A 27,868-nucleotide genomic window follows, 5' to 3' on the forward strand; every position below is an offset into this window, starting at 1 on the left:
CGTGATATTGGAGGCTACCAGATGGGATAAGAAGAGTTGCTCCTCCACCCTGAGGGTGGGCTCATCTTGGCACAAGAGAAGGCCATGGACCAACATGCTGGAATTGGAATTGAAATCGGAATTAAAATGTTTGGCCACTGGGATGTTCTGCTTCTGATGGATGTAGTGGAAGTGCTCAATGAAGCAGTTCCCCCAATTTAAAACGGGTCTCATCAATATAGAGGAGACCATGTCAGGAGCACCAGACTCAATAGAAAACCCCAGCAGAATCATAGGTGGGGTTGCCTTATTTGGAAGGACCGCTTGGGGCTCTGAATGGGTGTAGCATTTCGGCCGCTTGCAGGGATAACTGCAGCGAGGGAGATTAGTGGGGAGGGACGAATGGACAAGGGGATCATGGAAGGACTGATCCCTGTGGAAAACAGAAAGGAAAAGGATGTAAAGATTATGTTTAGTGTTCAGATCACTTTGTAGATGGCGGAAGTTGTGGAGAATGCGGAGGCTCACTCTATCACCGTTAAGGCCGTGGGGAGATGGTGAGAGCGCAGACGTATCAGAAACGGAGGAGATGCAGGCGAGGGCAGCATCGATGGTAGAGTAATGGAAACCTCATTCTTTGAAGAAGGAGGACATCTCTGATGTCCTGGAAAGGAACGCTGCATCACGGGAACAGAAGCCGCTATAAATGGAGAAGACACAGACTTCAAACAATATACCTCCTCCATCATCGGCTACATCAGTACGTGTGTCGTCAGCAACAGGACCTCAATAACGGTCATCTCATAGCCCAACCAGAAGCTCTGGCTGCCTACTAAACGCCCATGATGCTGCCTTCAAGTCTGTTGACAGAACAGCCAAGAGAAACCTCATCTTAGGCATCAAGACGGCAAAGACTGCCTACGCTCAAAGAATTCAAGAAACCCTTTCCAATAACGATCCCTGGATTACGGGGCTGGGCATCAAGGGGAAATTGACAAGGCAAGGAAAAGCAGTGTGAACTGTACCAGTGATGCCTCCTTTCCTGATGCTGTAAACAACTTTTATGCATGTTTCGAGGTGTGAAACACAATGCTGGCCGCAAAAGTCCAGTCCTCCCAGGTAAGCAGCCACTGTATGTGAAAACAGCAGTCATGAGATGGACTCCACAGAGAGTCAACCCCCAGTAAGGTGGCTGGGACAGACATCCCATGCAGAGTAGTCAAGGAGTATGGACTCCAGCTCAGTGATGTCTTCACGGACATCTTTAACACTTCGTCAGTCTAGGCTGCTGTCCCTTCATGCTTCAACTCAACCACCATCATCCCTATACCAGAGAACTCTACACCTTCAGAATTAAATGATTACCCACATGGTGACACTGATGCTAATCAGTATGAAGTGCTTTGAACGGCTGGTAATGGCACATATTAAACCCTTACAGGAGAAGATAATGGTTCAGCTCTGTGTTTGATGATTCGCTGATGAACCTGAGCTGACCAAACCATGTGGTCGCAACTGGTTGATGTGGCAACGCCAGCGATGTCTGTCTATGATTACTTTGTAGAGCACTTTCCCTGTTCATATGACAATCTGACCTGGTACCCCAGAGTCTTGTCCATTTTGGTACTGACTGGCCCACACTACAGCTTTGGGCTTGAATGACTTCACCCATTGACCAAGGTCTGTGTGGCTGCCTTGTTCAACTGATCATCTGCTGTCTCGGATGTTGGACGCATGGGGAGCATTGCATTTGAAACTGTGCCATTTTTTTTACCAGAGAACCTTTAGCTGAAGTCTTCCCCTTGAGGCCTTGATGTGGTGTAATTAAATATGTCAGCAGAAAGCTGTTAATAGACTTAGCTGATGCTCCTTCCCCTCTTGCTTTCAGAATTGACAGATTGAAGGTATCCACAAACCTCTCTGCTTGTAGGACTGTGTATGATATGGGGCGGGGGGAGTGGGGTTGTGGGGGTGAGTGGATGTGGATAACTTGATTGTTCTGGCAGAATGCAGCAAACTGCTGTGAACTGTATTGAGTGCTGCTGTCAGAAACAAGCATTTCTGGCGCCTCAAAGCAACTAACATCTTAAACAACTTCAACAAAACATCCCATCTCCTGTACTCAATACTTTATGAAGGCCAATGTGACAAACACTTTCTTTATGACCCTATCTACCTGTGCTGCCACTTTCAATGAATTATGGATCTACTGATCGGCCCTACTGAACTGCAATACCTCGCACTTGCCTGCATTAAATTCCACCTGCCATTTTTCAGCCCACTTTTCCAACTGGTCCAGAACCTGCCACAAGCTCTGATAGTTCTTCCTTGCTGTCCTCTACACCCCCTATGTAATTTCATCCACAAATTTTCTGATCCTGTTAACGACTTTATCATCCAGATCATTGATATAGATGACAAATAACAACACACACAGCACCAATCCCTGCAGCACTCCACTAATCAAGGCTTCCAGTCAGAGAGACAACCATCTACTATCACTCTCTGGCTTCTCCCACAAAGCCAACGTCTAATCCGATTTACCACTTTATCTTGGATGGCAAGTGACTGAACCTTCTTGACCAGCCTCCCATGTGGGTCCTTGGAGATTTATCCACACTTGTCAACTGCCTTGCTAAAGTCCATGTACACAACACTCACTACCTGTTTGCATCAACTTTCCTTCTAAGTTCATATATCATTTGCTCATATGTCTGGTCCTTTAGAATACCTTCCAATAACGTCCCTATTGCTGATGTCGCACTCACCAGCCTAAAATTTCCTGATTCATTAGTAGGGACTTTCTTACATGGCGGATCAACATTAGCTATCCTCCAATCATCTGATGCTTCACCTGTCACTAAGGACAATATCAATATCTCAGATAAGGACCCTGCAATTTCTGCACTTGCCTCCCACAGGCACTGAGGGAACAGTGTCTCAATCCTTGAAGATTTATCCACACTAATTTACCTCAATACAGCAAGCACCTCCCTCTTTGTAATCTCTATAGGGTCCATCACCTCGCTGCTGCTTTGCCCCACTTCTATAGACTCCGGTTGCATCTCCAAAGAATGTGATCTTGAGTTTGTCCTCACCAAAATAGGAATGGTGGATGCATACTTCTCTGGGGTGACTAGCAGATATAATCCTGTTTTGACCAAAGTAGTGCTGAAATCATTGCTGGAAACTAATGACGAAGGCACAGAAGCAGCTGCTTCAACAGCAGTAATTATGGTGTTGCAATGCAGGCTGAAAACATGCAACCTTATGACTGAGCATCCATTCCTGTTCTTCATCTGGCACAGCAAAACACAGCGCATTTTATTCTTTGGAGGTTCTCCTCTCCTTAAACATGGTGCCATTTGGCTGCAGCTTTTTCAATCATTCACTTTCTTTCCTACCATTGCTTTTGCCCCACCTGACCCCACGGTGCCACACGGATAGGATGCCCAAAGTCTACTCCATTGAGATTCAAAAAGAAGCAACATAGCATTTCAACAAGTTGAGGGATTGCATCAGGATCAGAATTGGGGTTAATATCTCAGGTATATCTAAAGGAGGAGGGAGGAGAAAATGGCGCGATGCAGCGCGCGCGGCCGTTCTGAATGATATCGTATGTGTAACTAGGGGTCGTGCACAATCCGGATTTGATGGAGACAGCTGTGAGAAGTGCAGAGGAACATCTGGAGTAACTTCTGAAGTGCCTGCTTCGCTGCCACTGCTACTGAGAGAATCTCCGGAGACGAAGGCCCCAAATCCTTAGCTTTGCATATCGCCTGTTGCCGGGGCCGGGGTTGAAGCGCTTGGCAGAGATGGTGCTCGGTGCTCGGTGTCAAATAAGTGGTCGGAGGCTCGGAGTTTTTTGATGGACTCGGAGTCGGACCGTGGTCGGATGCTTCCGGGCTGCTGCACCGGCAAGTTGGCAGCGCTGGAGGTTTACCGTCTGCGTGAGATGATGGGACTTTTGAGGGACTTTGAGACTTTTACTGTGCCATAGTCTGTTCTTATCAAATTACGGTATAGCTTTGCACTGTTGTAACTATATGTTATAGTTATGTGGTTTTTGTTAGTTTTTAAGTCGGTTTGTCATGTGTTTTTCGTGATATCATTCTGGAAAAACATTTTATCATCTCTTAATACATGCATTACTAAATGACAATAAAAGGGGACTGTGTGTCCTCATAATCATATTCATAATCATCATCATATTATGTGAAATTATTTTTGTCACAGCAGTACATTGCAATATGGAATAATAAAAAACTATAGATTACAGTGAGAAATATATATAAATTATGTAAGTCTGAAATCTGATGGCGGAGTGGAAGATGTTGTTCCTGGAATGTTGAGTCTGTGTGTGTTCAGGCACACCTATACCTCATCCTTGATTGTAGTAATGAGAAGAGGGCATGTCCTGGGTGATGGGGTTCATTAATGATGGATGCAGCCTTCTTGAGAAATCACATTTTGAAGGTGTCCTCAGTGTTGGCGAGATGTGAGCCCATGATGGAGCTGGCTAAGTTGGTAACTTTCTGCAACTTTTTCTGATTCTGTGCAGTGCAGTGGCCATTCTGTACCCGATTTTCGTGATCTTAGGAGATGAAATGGAATGAAGTATAATATAACTTTTCCTTATTGTAACCAATTGAGTTTTAGAAAGCTGGAAATGAGTAAATATGTGTTTGAAAAGTACAGGTTTCCCCCACCATCCGAAGGTAGAGCGTTCCTATGAAACGGTTCGTAAGCCGAAATGTCGTAAAGCGAAGAAGCAGTTACCATTTATTTATATGGGAAAATTTTGTGAGCGTTCGCAGACCCAAAAATAACCTACCAAATCATGCCAAATAACACATAAAACCTAAAATAAGAGTAACGTATAGTGAAAGCAGGAATGATATGATAAATACACAGCTTGTATAAAGTAGAAATACTTCTCTACAACGATTGCCTGCACAGATCTCCGTAGCGAAAATCTCACGCAAGCGCTGTTGGCATAAACGCGCTCTCCAGTAAACTTTAAACTATGAAGCTGCCAAAGCTACCAAATAACACATAAAAATACACAGTCTATAGAAAGTAGAAATAATATATGTACAGTGTAGTATCACTTACCCGAATTGGGACAGCGTCGAGCACACTGATGATGGTGTGTTAGACTGAGTCGTTGCAGGCTGGGTGGTGCAGTGGCCCCCACCCTCCAGGCCGCCGACCTGATACATTGCCGAGAAGAACGCAGCGGTAGCCGGGAGGCATACAGTACATTGTTAAGAAAAAAGCCGAAATAACCATGCTAATTAATTAGGTGCTGCCTGGCACGTAAATGTCGCCGCAGATCAGAGGCGATTGCCGATTGCATCGCCCCTGATCTGGGCTGACAATTACGTGCTAGGCGGCACCTAATTAATTAACATGTTTATTTCGGCTTTTTTCTTAAAGATATGCTGTGTGCCTCCCGGTTACCGCCGCATTCTTCACGAATCGGTACAGTATCTGTCCGGGGCCCGGGGGTTGGGGTGGTGGGACACGGGGGTGTCATCTCATCGTCAACCAGGGCAGGCAGCTCATCTTCTCCTATGACTGCCCGCCTCGATGTCGAAGGTCGAGGTTCGTCGTCTGCTGTGGCTGATGTGGAAGGCTTGCTTGGCTGCTGAGCCTCGCGCATTTTTCTATCATACAGTTGTTTGTAAGCACTCAAACCATCCTGCAAATATCCCCTAAGCCTACGTACCCTTTCAAAATTAAAGTTGCACTTTATCATTGCAGCGAAAATCTCATGCAGTTGCTTCACTTTCTGCATTCGGTTGCATTCAGTTTGGATTGTTACCCTTTCCTCTTCCAATTGCATCAGCTCTTCATCTATCAGTTCTTGGTCATGGGATGCCAAAACCTCTTCAACATCATCTTCGTCAACTTCCACAAGCCATACTCACTTTGTCCTTGCTTCGTTCACCACGATCGAAATGCTTAATTATGTCTAGTTTTACGCTAAGTGTAACATCCTTACTCTTTCAGGCTTTTCTGACACTTTAGAACTCACCTTGCTAACGGCTGCTCAATGCAACGTGTTAAAGCAATGCCGTTCCGAATCCGGGGCAGAACGACTGCTCGGGGCGCACGCTGCCTTTTATCGCGCGCTGCTTTTCTTCGTAACAGTGAAAACACCTTCTGAAAGCAAAAACAGGGTACTAATGTAGGTCTTTTGTAACAGTGAGGCTTCGTAAAGCGAACGTTCGAAAAGCGGGGGACACCTGTATCTCCTTATAATTCTTTTCTAATCGTCATGACATGGAGAATCTATGGATTTTTTAAATGTTGAACTTTCAAAAATAAATAATTATCCTCTTATCGCTCATGTTTTTGTTAAATGAAATATCTTTTATCTGTTTGAAACATTCTTTGTAACAGTGACAGTACTTCCCCTTCCACTCCCTCGTATCAGCACAAGATCATCTGTAGGAAGATTAAGTGTTCCATTTTCACTGGTATCGAAAACTCACATCAAATTTTGACAGTTACAGTAATTTTCTAATTTTGATTTAATTTCTTCTTTTTGCCTGGTTGTTGTTACATTCCGAATTTATATTATTGTTCCGGGTTAACATACCATCCTTAGATTAGCCACTTTATTTCCAGACAAATTTTCCAAGGTCGCCATGTGTTGCAATGAAATACTTTGAAGTTCAGTGGCATAGAGTCAGTGAGGTTTAATTGCAAAAAATATCCACTATTCAGTGGGAAGGCTTAAAATCAATAGCCAAAGTAAGTTGCAATCAAGACTGTGCGGTGCACTGTGGTTAATGCCTTTCATATTTATTACCTGTTACTGAAATAAAAATGCTTTCATTGACCGTCATGAATGATTATGAATGTCTGAGTGGAATTCTTGGGGCTTTCTGTGACAATTTGCATTGTTGAAACTAACACCGACCACATTTAGCGCAGATCCCTAAATGATTATAGACATGATGAATATTAATTTTCCCATAAAATTCAGCACTTTTAAAATTAGAAAATATATATTTTTTACTGTGGAACATAACAGAACTGAAATCCCATACTAATTACAAACAACATGCAAGTTCTGGGATTTTTGTAATATTTGACTGGGGTATTTGATCGTTCCTGCAGACTGAACCTGTGTTCTGTAAAGTGGTTTCCGCCAATAAGTACTTGGCTGCTCAGTACAGAAAAGAGCTCATTGTGGAAGGCCCACAGATCAGACTAGTATGGGATGGAGATGTAAAGAGATTGTACATCCATGAGAAAAATAAACCTGTTAGGACCAATGAATAAGAAATATGCAAAGAGAGAGGGAGGGCATCTGAGGTGTCACAGGTATTAGCAGGAAGAAAAAAGTTGAAGTTTAACTTTATTATCATTCAACTGTACACATGTATACTACCAAACGAAACAACATTCCTCCTGACCAAGGTACATGACACAATGCATATAACTTTGAAATTTCAAGTTTAAGTTTAAACGTTAATTATCATTCAACTATACATGAATATAGTTGAACGACACAGTGTTCCTGCGGGTCCATGGTGCCAAACACACAGCACACTGCACATAGCACAGAGCACAAACGCACATATGGTTATTGTTTCAGAAAACATAGTCACAAAGAAAACAAAAAATACATTATGTAGTGTACCCTAAGTCCCTGAGTTCTCCCGGTCAGGCTTGTTCTTCCACTGAACGAACACCAGAGGTCAGCACTGAGAACTCACACACAATGCGGGGACAAACTGTATGAGTAATACAGGTTGAGTACCCCTTATCTGAAAAGCTTGGTGCTAAAAATGATTTGAATTTAATGAGATAGCTTGGGATTACCATAATTTCTGACACGAAATCAGGTTTAATATCACTGGCATATATCGCGAAATTTGTTATTTCGTGACAATAGCACAATGATACAGGGGAATCCAGTGCCCATGAAGCCACTTACTGAGTTTACATCTTTCTGCAGCTTATTCAATCCTGTGCAGTGGCCCCACCTCACTGCACAGGATGGTGATGCAGCCAAGTAGAATGACCTCCACCATATATCTGTAGAAAGATGCAAATGACTTTGGTGACATACCTAATCTCATCAAACTCCTAATGAAGTAAAGCCATTGTCATGCCTTCTATGTAATTGCATCAATATGTCCATATGTTGGGCCTAGGATAGATCCTCAGAGATGTTGACACCCAGGATCTTGAAACTTCTCATCCATTCGACTTCTGATCCCTCGATGAGGACTGGCATGTGTTCCCTTGTCTTAATTTTCCTGAAGTCTGCAATCAATTGTTTGATCTTATTGACACTGGGTGCAAGGTTGTGCCTGTGATGCCAGTCAACAAACTGATCTAGCTCGCTCCTGTACGTCTCCTTATAACCATCTGGAAGTCCGCGAACAATAGTTGTCTCATCAGCATATTTATATATGGCCTTTGAACTGTGCCTAGTCACACAATCGTAGGTGTGGAGACACTAGAGCTGTTGGCTCAACACACATTCTCGAGGTGTTGATTGTCAGCAAGGAGGAGATGTTATTTCTGATCCACACGGACTGTGATCTCCCTGTGATGAAGTCGAGGATCCATCTACAGAAGGAGGTGTGGAGGCCCAGGTTTTGGAGATTTCTGATTAGAACTGAGGGTATGATTGTATTGAATGCTGGCCTGTAGTCAATAAACAGCACTCTGACGTAAGTATTACCGTTGTCCAGATGACCAAGGCTGAGTGGAGAGCCACTGAGATTGCATTCGCTGTGGACCTATTGTGGCGATAGGCAAATTGCAGTGGGTTCAGGTCTTTGCTTAGGCAAGAGTTGATTCTGGTCAAGACCAACCTCTCAATGCACTTCATCACAGTAAATGTAAGTGCCACTGGGCAATAGTCATTGAGGCAGCTGACTGTGCTCTTTTTGGGCACTGGTATGATTGTTGTTCTTTTAAAATAGGTGGGAATCTCGAAATGCAGCAGTAAGAGATTGAAGTTGCCCTTGAACGCTCCAGCCAGTCGGTTAGAACAGGTTTTCAGAGACCTACCGTGTACACCATCGGAGCCTGATGCTTTGCAGGGTTCAATCTCTTGAAAGGTGTTCTGAAGTCGGTTTCTGAGACTGAGGTCACAGGGCTTTGCATAGATGTAGTTTTATTCTCCCTTTCAAAGCGTGCGTAAAAGGCACTGAGCTCATCTGGGGGGTGAAGCATCACAGCCACTCATGATGTTTGGCTTCATTTTGTAGTTGCGGAGCAGGCATGCATCAGATTCCATCTCTAACCTCAATCAGAATTGTTTTCTCGCCCTTGATATAGTCTCGCGTAGGTTGTAACTGGACTTCTTGTACAGTTCTGGATCGCTGGTCTTGAATGCAACAGATCTAACCTCAGCAGGCTATGAATCTCCTGGGTCATCCACAGCTTTTGACTTGGGTACGTCTGGCATGTTCTCAAAGACATACACTAACATACAGACGTTTTGCCGAAATCAGTGACAATTGTGGCGTATTCATTCCGACTGGAAGATGAATCTGTGAATATTGTCCAGTCCACTGACTCAAAGCAGTCCTCTAAGTGCTCCTCTGCCTCCCTTAACCATACTATCCTGATCCTCACCACTGGTGCTGCAGTCTTTCGTGTTTGCCTATACGTTGAGATCAGACTTTCAAAGTGTGTGCATGGGATGGCATAGTAAGTGGTCAAATGTGTTGGCTCCTCTAGTTCCACAGGTGATATGTTGGTGGTAGCTGTTCAGAGACTTCTTCAAGATGGCCTCGTTGAAATATCTTGTAATGATAGCGAAGACATCAGGGTGCACAATTTCTGCCAGATGATTATGTTGTTCATCCTCTCCAGAGCCTGCCTGATGTTAGCCTGAGGTGGAATGCACATCACTACCAGGATGATGGCAGAAAACACAGATAAAATGGACAATATTTGACTGCTACATGTTCCATACTGGGTGGGCAAGACTGTGAGAGAACTGCCATGTTACTGCACCATGATGAGTTAATCATAAAGCATTCTCTACATTCTCTGCCTTTAAAAGACTTAACTGTCCTGTCTTTGCAGAGAAATAGAGCTGCAGTGCTGCATCTGAAATGGCAGGTGTGAGCCATGATTCTGTGAAGCAAAGTATACAGCAGTCCCTGATGTCCCTCTGGTACAGCAATCTTGCTCTTCATGTTTATATTCCAGAGACTATTCACTCACCAGCAGGATAGGCTGGGTTGGAAATCTAAAGCCCCTGCATTTGAATTGAACTTGTAGAATGGTGCACCATCCCTGCCTCTGCTTTCTAAAAGGTTAACTGCACCTGCGACCCACGTCTGCCAACCAAAGATTTTTGATTTTGGATATCAAAATATTTTTTAAACGCCTTAAATCGATACCACTTACCAAAGTACCCTTGGCTCTAACTGTGGATTTCATCTGTCGTAGTCTCAAACAGGAATATTTGATGATCCCCATGGGGTCTGCAAACATACAGTCACCACTTAAATGTGCCATCTTGATGTGACACAATTTGGAACAGGAACCCAGTGTAGGGCTTATACAGTGAATGGTGGGGCACCAGGGAGCCTCGTGTACAGAGCGACCAAGGAATAGAAACGCATAGTTTGTTGAAAGTGGTGTCACAGGTGCCAGGGTGGTGAAAAAGGCGTTTAGCACGTTGGCCTTCATCAGCCAGGGCATTGAGTATAGTAGTTGGGATATTATGCTGCAGTTGTTTAGGTCATTGGTGGGGCTGCACTTGGTAACATTGTATATAGATTGACTCATCCTGTTATAGGAAAGATGTTGTTAAACTGGAGAGAGTGCAGAAACGATTTACAAGGCTGTTGCCACAACAAGAGGGCCTGAGTTATAGTGAGACTTCGGCCAGACTTTGTTTTTATTCCTTGAAACGTAGAGGAATGAGGGATGAACTTATAGAAATGGTTAATATAAATAGAGACATAAATAAGGTTGATAATAACTACCTTTTCCTCAGGATAAGGGGAGACCAAAACTGAGGGGCATGGATATAGCCTGAGAAGAGAAAGATTTAAAAGGGATTTGAGAGACAATATGTTCACAGAGGAAGAAGCTAAGGCAGGTGAAACACTGTCATTTAAGAGGCTTTTGGATGGGTACATGGAGGGATGGGGCTTTGAAGGATATGGCTTGAATGCAGGAAATTGGGACTAGGTGGGTGGGCAGGGTGTTAGGTGGAAAGGCCAGTATCTGTACTGTATTGCTCTATGACTGTAAACACAAATTAAATTTAGATCTATCCACCAAGGTAAACCACTCCCTAACATGGGGCGTATCGATGTTGCAATGCGAAGCACTTCCTCTAGACTATTCAATCAGATGGCCAGAAACTTCCTGCAGCCACATCCTGTCAGACTATTGGGCCCAATAAAGGTGAGCGCCCGGCTACAGGCTTCCCGGTTATTGCTGTCGATCACTCTCACAGTGAGTATGCCTGTGGCTCGCCTGAGGCTCAGCTGTTACTTCGTTTGCCTGCTTACTCATGCTAACTACAGTAATGTACTGCGAGTGCAGGGAGTCTGGGGGCTGTGGGGAGCAGAGGATGTGCAGCTATTTGGGTGGCTGTAAAACTAATGGATGCACTTGCATAGTGTGTTATTGCATGTTATTAAATTTAATACAATTTTATCTGAGAGTTTATTGTTAGCCACTAGATATTGGTGGAGTTTCCCTATTTCAAAAAACTTAAAAAAGACCCTGTGTTTTGTTCTCCATCTCATTTTCAATATTACCCCATATATTTTTCTCTAGTATTTTTGGGAGTAAAAGCCTTGACCACTGTCTTCTAAATTAAGTTTCTGGAAGAAAATGAATTCCCCCATTCAAAGAGTTCTATCCTTTGAGCGCTGACTGCTTTGATCCTGGAACTAGCTTAAGTGTTTAAAAGAACTGTGTCTTTTTTAAAAGAAGTTTCCTGTGATGTGATCACAGTTTTATTGCATTGATTCCTCCCCTTTACGATAAGTGCATAGTCTGTGAAGGATTCAGTGGTTTCTCGTATTGTCCGTAAGTAACCATTAAATTCATGTACTTGTTTTTGTCATGTCACTATTAGGCCCAGAAACAAAAAACTAATAGACTGGCTAGAAACCCAATGGATACAAAATTTTAAACCTGATTAATTTAGGTCCCTATTGAGAAATGCAAGCACAGTGGGAAATGTAGGTGAGTGTTCAGATAAATTGTCATGGGTGGGGTAGAAATTGTACACACGCTGCAAGAGTTATCCTATTATTTGCTATTTTTACTCAAAGAGGGAATTGAAGAGTTATTTGTTGCATTTTAGCATCAGATGGCATATTCCAACAATGTTGATGTTGTAGTTGGAGTTTTGCAATTATGCTGCCACCAGAAAGTGGATTTGACTTTCCCACGGTGAGAATGGTGGCACGTTGGAGCATTCCTTCCTTTAATTGGGCTGTGTTCAATTTTCTTATACTTTAGAAATGTTAATTCTGGTTAATCTGATACTTGATTGTTATATTTTCCTATGAAAGCTAGTTGTTTAAAAAGAGTAGACAAACGTATTTTTGGATGAGTGATAATTGTAATTCTGCTGTGGACAAAGATTTTACTGGCAGCAGTGCAGAAGCCCCTGTCAGTTGAGGTTCATTGGTCAAGATCTTAGAGTCTGAAATATAAATACAGATTTGATTTTGAAAACGCAGGCACAAAAATCTTGGTTGATGCTGTAAGTGGAGTTCTGTGGGACGATTTGGGTGAAGTCCTTAGTAGAGCTGTTGTATATCAGGCTTTAAATGAACAAGACCTACTGATGCAAAATACTCTGTAGTTGGATTTATCCAGGTATTATAACACAACAGAAACAAAAAGTACTGTTAAATACCAGTGTCTGAATGTAAATACTATAGTCAATCCTAGTATTCAAAAAAGGGAAAAGATTAGCTGGCAACAAATGGGACTTTGAAACTGTTAAAGACAATAAAAATATTAAGTGTTCAGTTAAACATTTTCCCCACTTTCCTCTTTCAGAAACATTAACAATGGATTATCTGGCTGCCGCAAATGTCAAGTTTCTCGTTGATCTCTTCAAGCATTTGGATAAAAATGACAAAATTGCCAACATCTTTGTATCTCCATTTAGTATATCAAGTGCTCTGGCTATGGTGTATCATGGTGCCAGTGGAAATACAGCAACACAGATGGCAAAGGTAGATATGGCTTGAAAATTACAACATGAGGTTTCTTTTTATATGTCAAGCAGTTTGGAATTGGTTCAATGTGACACAGTGAAAAGCTTGTCTTGCATACTGTTCATTCAGATCAGATTATTACACAGTGTATTGAGGTAGAACAAGTTAAGACAATAATAATGCAAAATAAAGTGTAATAGCAACCGAAAGTGCAGTGCAGGTAAACAATAAGGGCAAGATCAAAATGAAATAGGTTGTGAGATCAGGAGTGCAATTTATTGCACTAGAGAACTATTTGCAGTACAGTAGCAGCAGGCATCCGTTAGTCTTGCGAGACCATGGATCTGCACCTGGAAAGTCTTCACTCTCCAGGGCACAGGCCTGGGCAAGGTTGTATGGAAGACCAGCCGTTGCCCATGCTGCAAGTCTCCCCTCTCCATGACACCAATGTTGTCCAAGGGATGGGCATTAGGACCCATAGAGCTTGGCACCAGTTCCGTCGCAGAGCAAAGTGTGATTAAGTGCCTTGCTCAAGGACACAACACCTTGCCTCGGCTGGGGCTTGAACTCACGACCTTCAGGTCGCTAGTCCAATGCTTTAACCACTTGGCCACGTGCCACTGCAGCACAGTAGAATGTGCCTTAACCTGCACAGCACTCTGAAGTGGGAGGGTGAGCAGTCAGAGATCATGGTCCATATCAATTCCAATGACATGGTTAGGATGGTTGGTGAAGTCCTTCAAAGTGAGTTCAGGGAGTTAGGTGCTAAGTTAAATTATCGGACATTCAGCATTCTGATCTCAAAATTGCTATCTATGCCATGTGCTAGTGAGGCCAGAAAGAGTTTAGCATGTAACTAAGGAGAAAGTGCAGGAGGGAGGGATTCACATTTTTCGATCATTGGGCTCTCTTTCAGGGAAGGTGGGACCTGTAATGTTGGGACAGATTGATATTTTAAGAAATATTGGACCACACCTGGAGTATTGTTTGCCATTCCAGTCACACAATATTGGAAGTATGCGTAGAAAACTTACCTGGATTGGAACATTTCAGGTATAAGAAGAGAATGAAAAAGTTGAATTTACTTTCCCCAGAACAGAGAAGCTGAGATTCTGGACTGGTCCTGTTTCTGTGGTGTGGTCTATGTGACCTGAGTGATGTAGACATAATTACAAGGAATGGGTAGGATAGATAGTTTAAAGAACAACAATCTCATATTGGGTATGTCTAAGACAAGAGGGCATAGGTTTAAGATGGGAGTTATTTTGGAGGCTGGTTGGTATCTGGAATGTGTTACATGAAGAATGAAGGAGGCAGATACATTCATGACTTTTGAAAAGCATGTAGATCTGCACCTGAATCAGCAAGGCAGAGAAGGCTACAGACCGAATGTGGGTCAATGGGATACGTGGGGAGGTAGTAGAACAGCCAGCATCATGTATGGAGAGGTGCCTCCGCTCTTGTTCTGGACATTGCTGTGGATACCAAGCTGAGGATTTAAACGTGAGTACACGTACCACCAATCTCAAGGAAAGCTTCTGTTGTAAGACTCTGGAATGGATCCCTAGTGGATAAAAGATGAACTCTTGTTCTCTCAATCCACATTGCTAGGACTTTGCACTTTATTTGTCTTCCTGCACTTCACTTTCTCTGGAACTGTGACAGTGTATTCTACGTTCTCTTCTTTTTCCTTCCGTAGCAGCTCATTGTGCTTGTTTATGGAGTGATCTGTCTGGATGGTATGCATCCCGGTCACAATCAAAATGCCACATTGTCAGCAGCGTTTGTTGTTTCTGACTCATTGATGTGCCAGTGAGTGATCTGATGTTCACCCACAGAACAACGGACCTCTGACATTCAGGCTGACAGCATTTGGAGAATTTCCACAAACTGCTGTTACTTTGCTGCGACTTAACAAAATGCCCAGGTTCAAATCATTTTGAGAAATGCTGCCATGAAAAATACAAATAAGTTAAGAATAACCTTGTTCTGAACATGGAATTACACGAGTCAGACCATGTCAAAATGATATATTTCTATAAGTACTTACGACATCAGAGCAGAATTACGCTCATTGAATCTGCATCACCATTCCATCATGGCTGATTTATTATCCTTCTCAACCCTATTTCTCCTGCCTTCTCCATGTAACCTTAGATGGCCTTACTAATTAAGAACCGATCAATCTCTGCTTTAATATACCCAATGAGTTGGTCTCCACAGCTATCTGTGGCAATAAATTTCACAGATTCACCACCCTCTGGCTAAAAAAAGTTAATTCTCATTTCTCTTCTGAGGCTTGTCCTTCTATTCTGAGGCTGTGCCCTCTGGTTCTAGACTCCTCCACTACGAGAAGCGACCTCTCCACAACCACTCAGTCTAGGCCTTTCAATATTTGATAGGTTTCAATGAGATCCCTTCTCTTTCCTCTAAACTCTAGTGAGTACAAACCTGGAACCATGAAATGCTCCTTGCACGTTAACCCTTACATTCCCAGGATTTCGCTCATGAACCTGCTTTGGACCTTCTCCAATGCCAGCACATTTGTCCTTGGATAAGGGCCAAAAAACTGCTCTCAATAACTCCAAGTGCAGTTTGACCAATGCCTCCTTGCTTTTGTATTCTAATCCTCTCATAATGAATGCTAACATTGCATTTACCAGCCTGCAAATTAACTTTTAGTGAATCCTGCACGAGGACTCCCATGTCTGTTTGCACCTGTGAATTATGAATATTCTCCTCGTTTAGAAAATTGTCTATGCCTTTATCCCTTCTACCAATCTGCACGACCATACACTTGCCTATGCTATGTTCCAGCTGCCAATTCTGTGCCCATTCTCCGAATCTTAAGTATTTCTGAAGAGCCCTTGCTTCCTCAACATTACCTGCCCTTCCACCTATCTTTGTATCGTATGGCTTTGTGGCCAAGTTTCCATCAAATCTGCGATCAAAATCATTGATTTATAATGTGAAAAGAAGCTGTCCCAACTCTGACCCCAGTGTAACAGCACTAGTCATCAGCAGTCAACTGGAAACGTCCTATTTTTTTTCCCCATCTGCTCCTGCTGGTCAGCCAACCTTCTATCCATGCTAGTATCTTTCCTTTAATAACATGGTTTCTTACCTTCTTTAGCAGTCTTGTGTGTGGCATTTTGTCAAAGGCCTTCTGAAAATCCAAATAAACAATGTCCACTGACTCTCCTTTTTCTATAGTGCCCATTATTTCCTCAATGATTTCCAACAGATTTATCAGGCAAGATTTCCACTTAAGGAAACCATGCTGACTTTGATGAATTTTATCTTATGCCTCAAAGTACCCTGAAACCTCATCCTTAATAATGGACTCCAGCACCTTCCTAACTACTGAAGTCAAGGTACTGGCCTATAGTTTCCTGTCATTCCTTTTTCGCTTCTTAAAGAGTGGAGTGACATTTGCGATTTTCTTTTTCAATATTTTTATTGCTATTATATAAATTGCATGAATACAAATACAAAATTCATAAGGATACAAGTAAATAATACTAATTACATTTAAATCATAGTAATATGATCACAGTATCCCATATCCCAAATCAATTGTGTAGAAAAAAAGATTGAATTATGAAATGAAATAAAACAAAATAATTGTATTTTATTTAAAATACTACCAAAATTAGCTGGTTGGTTAAAAAAAAGAAGAAAAAAGTAAAATACCTTACCATATGATATTATAATGATAACGTCTCAGATCCATACTTTATAACAGTTCAAAGATTATGAAAATAATTCAGTAAGGGTCCCCATTACATTAGAAAATCATGTTCAGAATCAGAAATTGAACAACAAGTCTTCTCTCGATCAAGGCACAACATAACGTCAGATAGCCATGAGTGGGTGGGGCAGCCTCCTTCCACTTGAGAAAGATTGCCCTCCTGGCCATAAGAGTCATAAAGGACAATACCCGCAAATTAGATTACTTCAATTTTGTAGCACTATCCTCAACAATACCAAACATGGCAGTCAAAGGATTGGGCTTAAAGCTGACATTGAAAAGTGCAGAAAAAGTTTGAAATACATCTTTCCAGAATATTTCAAGGCTTGGACATGTCCAAAACATATGAATTAGTGTGGCCACTCCATTAATACATCTATCACAGTAAGGGGAAATATCTGCGTAGAAACGGGAGAGCTTGTATTTAGCCATATGAACTCTATGTACAACTTTGAATTGTAATAAAGAATGACGAGCACATAATGATAAGGAATTAATCAATTTTAAAATAATCTTCCAGCTTTCCTCAGATATGAAAATCTGTAAATCCTTTTCCCAATCTCCTTTAATTTTATCTAGAGAGGCCTTTTTCAGTCCCAACAGTAGGCCATAAATGGGTTTCAAAGGGTTTCAGATTAAAAATTGCATCTACAAACGTGTGTATATATTCTTATGTGTACTTGTAGGAAAAGTATCTGGACTTATAGGAAAAGCATGTAATTGAGATCTTAAAAAATCTCTAATCTGTAAGTATTGAAAAAAGTGAGCATTGGAAAGGTTAAATTTCGTTGAAAGTTGCACAAAAGAAGAGAGATTCCTTCCATCAAACAAATCCTGAAATCGTTTAATACACAATCTATCCCATTCTTTAAAAGATAAGTCAATTAAAGTTGTTTAAAAAAACAATTAGAAAATATGGGACTTGAGAGGGAGAATCTCAATGAACCAAAATGTTTTCTAAACTGTAACCAAATCCTCAGTGTATGTTTAACCACCACATTGTCAGTTAGTTTATTTAAAGATAAAGGAAGTGAGGATCCAAGTAAAGAAATAATGGAAAATTTTATAACAGAGTTGACTTCCAAAGAAACCCATCTAGGGCAATATCATGGTTCATTTAATATATCCAGAACGTAACATTTTGCATATTAACTGCCCAATAATATAACCTAAAATTGGGTAAGGCAAATCCTCGGTTCTGTTTGGTTTTCTGAAGGCGGGCTTTATTTATATGAGGTTTTTTATTCTTCCATATATAGGAAGGAAGAAATGAATCCAAAGAGTCAAAAAAAGATTTAGGAATAAAAACAGGCACAGCTTGAAAGAGGCATATAAATTTAGGTAAAATATTCATTTTAATAGAATTAATTTGGCTAATCAGTGTTAAAGAGAGAGGCAACCAATTAGAAAGTGTTTGTTTAACATAATTCAATAAACTTAAAAAATTTTTCTTAAATAAATCTTTATAATTCTTAGTAATTGTTACTCCTAAATACGTAAATTGTTTAAAAGGAAGGTTAATATCAGTTGGTATTAAACTGTTTAAAGGACACAGTTCACTCTTCTGTAAATTTAATTTATATCCTGAGAACTGACTAAAATTAGTCAGTAAATGGAACACAAATGGTAAGGAGGTTGTAACATTAGATATAAAAAGCAATAAGTCATCAGCATAGAGCGACACTTTATGAATAGTACCTCTCCTTAAAATACCAGTAATCTCTTTAGACTCTCGAAAAGCAATTGCCAAGGGTTCTAATACCAAATCAAAAAGCAGAGGGCTCAAAGGGCAACCTTGTCTAGTTCCATGTTGGAGCGGAGGGAGATAGATAAAGTAATTTAATCCAATGAATAAAATTAGGTCCAAAATTACATTTTTCTAAGGATGTAAATAGATAGTTCCATTCAACTCTGTCAAAAACCTTCTCCGCATCCAAAGATATCACACATTCTGATATTTCCATAGATGGAGAGTACATAACATTTAACAAACGCTTATATTAAAATGGGAATATCCATTTTTAACAAATGCTGTCTAATCATCTGAAACTATAGAAGATATAATATTTTCAAGTCTGTGAGCCAACACTTTAGATAAAATTTTAGTATCAAAATTGAGTAAACAGATAGGTCTATACAAAGAACATTCAGTAGGATTCCTATCTGCGGTAATCTTCCTACCTTAAAGGAATCTGTAAGGGTAGAACATATGTGTGGTATAAGCAAGGAGGTGAAAGCCTTATAAAACTCTCCAGAGAATCCATCAGGTGCTGGGGATTTCCTAGAATGCAATTCTCAAATAGCCTGAGCAATTTCCTCCTGGGAAATGGGTTGATCCAATTGCCTACGATCATCCAACAAAAGATTAGGAATACGTAATTGATCTAAAAAATTATTCATTGCAATATTATCATTAACAGAGTCAGAACTATACAATTTAGAATAAAATTCCCTAAAAGTGTCATTAATTTCAAGGTGGTCAGTTGTCATGTCCCCATTAGTTTTACACATTTCTTTAATTTGCCGCTTGGATATAAATGGCTTCAATTGATTAGCCAGTAGCTTACCAGCTTTATCTCTGTGAATATAAAATTGACTTCAATCTTTTAAAAGTTGGCTTTCAATTGGATACGTTAAAAGAAACTCATATTTAGTTTTAGTTTCAGTACGTCTCTTATATGTTTTAGGATCGGGTACCAAAGCATATTTATGGTCCGGTTGTTTTAACTGATTGGCTAGTTCATTTCTCTCTTTGTTAGCTTTTTTAATGATGTTTGCAGTATAAGAAATAATTTGACCCCAGATGTACGCTTTAAAAGTATCCCATATAATAAGACTAGATGTCTCTTTCAACATATTTTCTTCAAAAAAAAGAGTAATTTGATTCTCTATAAATTTTAAAAAGTCTTTGTTGGATAACAGAGTTAAATTAAATCGCCAAAATTTACTTATAGGGATAGGACCAGGAAGATTTAAAGATAGAAGTACAGGAGAGTGATCAGAGATAGCAATCTCTTTATATTCCATCGATCGAACTAATGGAATCATTTGACTATCAATAAAAAAAATAATCAATCCTAGTATATGAATGATGAACATGAGAAAAAAAAATACTCCCTGTCTGTCAGATAGAGAATACACCAAGCATCAACTATACCACATTTAGTTAGAAAGGAATGGATAAACAAAGCTGATTTATTAAGTGTGGCTGGTTTGATAGATGAGCGATCTAATACTGGATCTAACCAGCAGTTAAAATCTCCTCCCATCACAAGAGAGTAAGTACACAAATCTGGCAAAAATGAAAATAGACGTTCAAAAAATCCTTGATTGTCTACGTTGGGGACATATACATTAGAAAAAACAATCAGTTTACTGTCTAAGTTCCCTGATACAATAACAAATTGACTATTAGCATCCGAAATAACTTTATGCTGAACAAAGGAAACTGAATTATCTACAAAATGGAAACTCCACGTGATTTAGCATTAAACAAAGAGTGGACTTGCATATCCTTCCACTGACTAAAAAAACATAAGCTATTACAGCTGCATATATGCGTTTCTTGTAAGAAAACAATGGGTGCTTTTAATTTTTTAATATAAGCAAGCACTTTGTTCCTTTTGATGGGGTGATTCAGCCCTTTCACATTCAAAATAAATAATTTAATATTTTGAACCATTTTAACCACCAATCAACACGTAATTAAAAGATTTAGCCATAAGTTATTAAAACTAGAAAGCAAACCGTAAGGTAAGGTATTCAAACAAGCAATCATGTAATCAACCCAACACAGCTCCCAGAGAAAAACAGGCCCTACCCACTCCCCCACCCAAAGCGAGAAAGCTGACCAACAGGCAGTCAGTGAGCTAAGAAGTAAGTTCCCTCCCCAAAAAATCCTGTTGACAAAAACTCCGGTCCTACAAGGTCATTATGTCCCTACCAAGACACAACATAAAAAGAAAAATAACTCGGTATTTGAAAATATAAAAGGATCAGTTTAAACAAATTCAAAGAAAGCTGTATTAAAATAAAGCCTCAAAACGTGATCTAATAAAAAAGTATCAAAAAAAACAAAAGACAATATATGAACAGCCAAAATGTAAGTTTAATGAAACCTTATTTCAAATTCAAATTAACAGTAGAAATAATTGATCATTTAAGAAATATAACAGTTTTAGACTTCATCCTTCAGAAACTCTTTTGCTTCTTCAACGGACTTTATTCTTTTTCGCAATCTATTCTTCAAACCAATACTCAGATGGGCGGGAAACCGAAGGAATGGTTTATATCCTGTATTGTAAAATTCTGACATAACTTCTTTATACTTCATGTGATTAGCCATAACTTCAGGCGAACAGTCTTCCACACATCTAACCTTGTAACTTTGGAAATCCATCATTCCTTGTCGACGGGTATGGCGAATTAAAAGGTCCTTAATACGAAACTCATGAAAGCTTAGAATAACCAATCTGGGTCTCGCCGCCGATGACAATGGCTTCAAAGTCAGAGAAAGATAAGCTCGATCGAGCTTCAGCTTGGAAGTGAATAAAGCAGGGAATAGCTGTTTCAGAAAGTTTGCAAACATCTTCGTAGGGTCAGTGCCTTCAATTGATCCTTCAAGAGCCAAAATTCACAAGTTATTTCTCCTATTTCTATTTTCGAGACTGATTATCCTTTTCCTCATTTTATCATTGGATAAAGATAACTCTTTGCAGAGTTTAATTGTATCGTTAACGTCCTCTTCAAGTGTCACCAGCTTTGCAGTATTTTCCTGAATTCGGTCCTCATGCTCAGATAAAGTTTGTTGAATTGCATCCAATTTGCTGTTACGTCGTTGAAACACCTCAGAAAATTCCGATTTTTGCCATTTAAGGAAGTCATTGATTGAATCCAAAGTGACTGGGGATTCATCTTCTGTTTCTCTTTTTTTTTGCAAAAGATTTGGTTCTCTTCCCAGCCATAGTAAAGCAGTATTAAAGTATTATAATAAGATTTCAAAAAAAAAGACTGGTAAGAGACAATTAAGTAAACAAGGTAGGAGGAACCTGAAACGATGTTACTCCATCAGCTGCCAACAGGGCTCTCTGCAATTTTCCAGTACTCCGGTCCATTCCATAATTTTAGTGGTTCTTGAAAGATCACTGCATCTCCTGTGCTCCTTGATGTAGGCTTCCACTGTGCGTGCCTTCTGGCTGATGTTTGCTGGGCACTTGCACCAAGAAGCACAGGCTGAGTATCCATTTGGCTTACCTGGAGAAATTGGTGCATTCGCAATGGCCATAGGATTGTCTTCGATGGCACAAAACTACTGTGCCGTGCCAATAGCTTTTGGGATCATCTTGTGAGTGAAGCCATTCAAATGAAACTAGAGGGAAAAAATTTTAACAAAGATGAAGGTCTTGTTCTCTGTAAGAACTGAAATTTGTTTGTGAACAAGGTGGGACAGTAGAAACCTGATTGTTTCATCCTCATCCAATCAGGGGGGATAGAAAATCAGGGTATACATACCAACAGACTAGATATGTCCAAGCATCATCCCTGATGAAGATGGCAGAGTTTGTCATCGAAACATCGATTAAAAATTGATACTCCTAGCTGGAAGCCTGAGAAGAGTTTATTTGTCATGTATGCTGGGAAAGCACTAAATCCCTTTTTACCCTGTTCTCTTAAATTATTGGCTAGCTTACCTTCTTTTCTTCATTATTGCTTTTTTAAGTTGCCTTCTGTTGGTTTTGAAGAAGCTTCTCAATCCTCTAGCTTCCCACTAATTTTTGCCATATCTTATGCCCTCTCTTTTGCCTTTTTGCTGTCTTTGACTTCCCTTGTCAGCCACAGTTGCCTCATTCTCCCTTTGGGGTACTACTTCTTCTTTAGGGTTTATCTTTCCTGCGCCGTCTGAATGGCCCCCAGAAACTTCAGCAATTGCTGTTCTGCTGTCATCTCAAATAGCGTTCCCTTCCAATCAACTTTGGCTGGGTCCCCTCTCATGCCTCTGTAGTTCGCTTTACTTCACTATAATACTGATATTTTAGTTTCTCTTGCTCAAGTTGCAAGGTGAGTTTATCATATTATGATCACTCTACCTTATTCCATATACTGTCTGCATTCAATATGGCATCTTCAGTGCTGTATTCACCCTTTTCGGCATCATAATATCCGGCTGCTTCTTTCATATCCATAGAGTCTCCTGTCTGCTACTTTCACTATGGAATGCCCTGCCACTACGGCACAACCTTCTCCTCCCCACCCACTTCCATTCTGAGCCACAGAGCCAAACTCACTGCCGGTGACCTGTCTGGGCTTTGCTCTGGTAGGTTGACCCCTCCCCCACCAAAAAAAAAAACAGTATCCAAAGTGGTATTCTTATTATTGAGGGGAGTAACCATACAGGAATTCTTAGCACTGTTGGCCTATCCCCTTTCCTTCTCCTGACCGTTATTCAGTTACCTGCCTCCTGCAACTTGGGAGTGACTACCTCCCTGTAGCCACTATCTATCACCTCTTCACTCTCCCATATGAGCCGGAGAATATCCAGCTGCAGCTCCAGTTTCCTAAGATATCTGAAAGGAACTGCAGCTGGATGCACCCATGCAGATGTAGTTATCAGGGAGACTGGAACTTTCCCAGAGTCCCCGGACCCCGCATGAAGAACGTACTACTGACACTGGACCCATTCTTAATGTACTAATAGACAGAGAGATGGAAACTGACCAGAATCTTATCTAAAACATTTGCTACTTTCCTTAGCCTCTTGAGCCAAAGGCTATCCACTCTAACATTGGCCCTCTCTCACAATGACTCCACTTCAATTCACATCTTTTTCCGATATGGAATCTCAATATGCCTAGCAAAGAGTCTGAAAGTGAAGAGTTGTTGCATCAACAGTAAGTACTGGGTGATAGTCTGATGAAGATTGTCTAAATATTGTGGCAATTTAACTGGAATAAGAAAGCAGATGCTCTGTGGAATTAGTGGCAAAATTCTCTAATTCCTGATTCCATCTTTCAGCCTATTATCTTTAACAGACTTAACTCTCTTATCTTCTGCCCTTGAGGTGAGTTTGACAATATTTTCCTGTAACAAAAATACTGTCATCATCTTTATGCTCCAATCTCCCTTAAGCCATCAGCTGATTAATAACATTCAGGAGTTTCTGGCCTTTTAACACGGCTGCTGATGTTCTTCAGTAGATTAAATAGGAAAGCAACAATGGGAATTTGGTTTCTGGTTCTATTAAACACCAATACGGTTTACTTCAGGTTGAACTGGGTTACAAAATGCACTTGGATTCTAATAATGAATGTTAACCTCATCTCTTAGGTGCTTGCTTTTGACGACGTCAAGGATGTCCACGCTGAGTTTCAGAGACTCCAACTTGAATTGAACAACCCTCAAGCAAAGTACGTGCTGAAAACGGCCAATCGCCTTTTTGGAGAGAAGAGCTACAACTTCCTTGCAGTAAGGTTTTCTCTGTTTTGAGTGTTAGAGACTAAACTGCCAAATTTGTTTGTTGATAAACTGATCAAACACAAATGAGATGAGCAAGAAAGATATTTTTGTGTTTTCGATGGCAAAGTGGGTTATTTCCCTAACGAGAATGGGCTTGGATTTTAATTTGGACTTCATTTGTGTTCTTTTGAAACCAAATAAGAAATGTATTACAGACAGAAAGGAATCTCAATATCCTTGAAGGAAAAACTATCATCTGTTGAGGTGTAAACTAAGGGATAGTTGTAAGGAAAATCAATGCAGGAATATTTACTGAACTGGGCAGAGGAAGTCAAAATTAAGCTTATTGTCAAATGCCTAGGTGTGATTTAAAAAAAAAGTTTGCTTCCAGCAGCATCACAGCCAGAGAGCATCATTTACAGTAAACAGCAACCGGTAAGGTAAAACAAAAATTTAAACAAATTCTACACATTTTACAAGAAAGAACGAAAAACAAAGTCCATTTTAGTACAGATATCAAAGTGGTCTTAGTGTTGCTAAATTATAACGTTTAGGGTTTTGTTGGTTGGTCGAAAGGAAGTAGCTGTTCTTGAATCTGATTTTGTCAGACTTCAGCTGCTTATGCCCAATGGCATGGCCTGGATGGTGGGAATCTTTAATGGATGGTGCCTCCTTGAGGCAGGGCCTCATGTAGGTATTACTGAAGATGCAGAGGGATATGCCTGTAATGTATTTGATGTGTCTGCTGCCTCTTGCATTCCTGTGCATTTCAATTGCTGTACCAGATCATGTAGCAACTACTCACAAATACATCATTTAGCTTTTCGAGGTCAGAATTGTGTGCATTTAGTAATGTGATTTTTTGTTTTGTTAGTAGACTTGAACATGGACCATGTGTACTATTTGTACTTTGGATGAATATATCAGTTGTAGGCTTGAATCCATTTCAAAAACAAAATTACTATATTGTTTGATTGAATGCATGCCCTTCAGTAGTTTTAAATATTATGTATTTAAATGCATATCTTTAAAAGGCTTTTTCGTTTGATAGAATGATTCCAACTATGTACATTCCAACTTATTTCATTAATCCGGTTAAATACCATACTATAATTTTGTTCTACTTTACACACGTGCAGAGCATATACCAATATGGAAAGATCAAAAATGGCGGCAATGAAGAATACAACCACATAGAAAACATGCATTCTCCGGAACCACCCAGTGGGAAAAAGCCCCTAATTCTAACTGATTCCAAACTGATATAATTTTTACCCAAGAGACGCATATCAGGGCGGGAGATCAAAATAGATTTTTTGGATGGTGGAGGGATTTTCAGTTTCACTCCACTTCTCAGAGTAAAACTAAGAGCGTGTCCATCTTTATTAAATCCAATATATTTACTCAAGAGGATATTGAGTCAGATTTTAATAGTAGATTTTTAATTGTTAAAGGAGTAATTTGTAACAGAAAAGTTGTTTTGGTCAATTTGTATGGCCCTAACTTAGATGATCCTTTTTTTAAAAAAGATATTTGCTTTACTGCCTGATTTAAATGAATATATGTTGATAATGGGCGGGGATTTTAACTATTGTTTAAATCCTTTGATTAACAAGAGATCAACCAATCAGTGACTTCCAAATTGCTCCGCGTCACTTATTAACTCCTTTTTAACTGATTTTGGATTGATTGAATTATGGAGGTATCTACACCCTGATAACAGAGAATATTCTTTCTTTTCACATGTTAATAAAAAATATTCGAGATCAATATTATAATTTGTTATTCTTTTTCAAATGTTCAGAGATTATTTAACATTATATATTTGTCCTCTCTTAAAACTCCATAACGCGTCGACTCTTTCAATTCTGAAAAAGAGTTTGAGTTGAATGGAAATATTCATTTAATGTTTTAGAGAAATTTGGCTTTGGTGTTAATTTTAATAATTGGATTAGAATGATATACAAAACTCCTATTGCTACTGTTATTACTAATAACTGTAGGTCTCCTTTTTTTCAGCTTTCATGGGGAAAAAGACAATGTTGTCCATTAAGTCCTAAGTTATTTAATTTAATATTAGAACCCCTTGCTGTTGCTCTTCGTGAAGGTAAAGATATTTATGGGATTTTCGTAAATGAGACCATGAGATTTCTCTTTACGCTGACTATTTATTGGTTTATATATCCAATCCCGAGGGATCTATTCCTGCCTTGTTAAAATTATTTAATGAATTTGGAGATTTTTCAGGATATAAAATAAATTTTAGTACAAGTGAACTGTTTCCTTTAAAAATCTGTTTCTGTATATGATAATACTCCTTTCAAAGTCACAGATTCTTTTTTAGATATTTAGGAGTTATAATCACTAAAAAATATAAGGATCTTTATAAAGTTAATTTTGTTCCCTTGTCGATTCTATGAAGTATTTATTTAGCAGATGGAGTCCACTTACATTTTCACTTGTTGGTCGCATCCATATAGTCAAAATAACAGGAATTCTGCAGATGCTAGAAACTCAAGCAACACACACCAAAGTCGCCGGTGAACACAGCAGGCCAGGCAGCATCTGTAGGAAGAGGTACAGTCGACGTTTCAGGCCGAGACCCTTCGCCAGGACTAACTGAAGGAAGTCTTCCTTCAGTTAGTCCTGGCGAAGGGTCTCGGCCTGAAACGTCGACTGTACCTCTTCCTACAGATGCTGCCTGGCCTGCTGCATTCACCGGCGACTTTGGTGTGTGTTGCATATAGTCAAAATGATGATTTTACCAAAATTTTTATGTTTATTTCAGAACATCCCTTTTTTTGACTAAGAAGTTTTTTGATTGGATTGATTCTATTATTTTATCTTTTATTTGGAAAAATAAAAGACCAAGAATTAGTAAATGTCACTTACAAAAGTTGAAAAAGGATGGAGGTCTCGCTTTGCCTAATTTAAGAATGTATTACTGGGCTGTTAATGTGCGATACATGTCCTTTTGGTTAGCATTGAGTTGGTAAGAATGATTAGCCAATTTGGGTAGACTTGGAATTGAAAGCTGTGAAAGAGTTTTATTAACCTCGTTATTGGGATCTGCTTTATCTATACAATCAGCTAAAGTAGCTAATTTAAATTTATACCCTGTGATTCCTTACAAACTTGGCTCCAGTTCTGCAAATTTTTGATCTTAAAAAATTTAAACTTTGTAGTTTCATTTATTGAATTACTTTTTTAAGCCTTCTTTGAGTGATCCATTTTTTTTTACTTTGGAAAAATAAAGGTATTAATTTTTTGCATTTATTTAAAGAAGATAGACTGATGTCTTTTGAACAATTAGTTGATAAATATTCTCTTTCATACTCACACTTTTTACAATACCTTCAAGTTAGATATTTCTTCCAAAAATATTTAAGTAATCTTCCTTACATACTGGATGCTGACCTGTTAGATACTATTATGAGTGTGAACCCTTCGATGAAGGGTTCCATTGGAAGAATTTATAATTTACTATTACAATGGGATA

General features: G+C 39.8%; 1 protein-coding gene across 1 annotated transcript in view; it reads left to right on the forward strand.

Moving 5' to 3' along the window:
- Window positions 1–11,366: 11,366 nt before the first annotated feature.
- LOC140212506 (leukocyte elastase inhibitor-like) overlaps window positions 11,367–27,868 on the forward strand; it is a 31,155-nt gene continuing 14,653 nt past the window's right edge. The window contains exons 1-3 of the mRNA XM_072283386.1: window positions 11,367–11,436; window positions 13,006–13,184; window positions 24,241–24,378. Of these exons, the coding sequence (XP_072139487.1) occupies window positions 13,017–13,184; window positions 24,241–24,378 (306 nt within the window). The 5' untranslated portion in view covers window positions 11,367–11,436; window positions 13,006–13,016. The remainder of the gene's footprint in view (window positions 11,437–13,005; window positions 13,185–24,240; window positions 24,379–27,868) is intronic.

The sequence above is a fragment of the Mobula birostris genome, chromosome 19, assembly GCF_030028105.1.
Source record: "Mobula birostris isolate sMobBir1 chromosome 19, sMobBir1.hap1, whole genome shotgun sequence".
NCBI classification, from domain to species: domain Eukaryota; kingdom Metazoa; phylum Chordata; class Chondrichthyes; order Myliobatiformes; family Myliobatidae; genus Mobula; species Mobula birostris.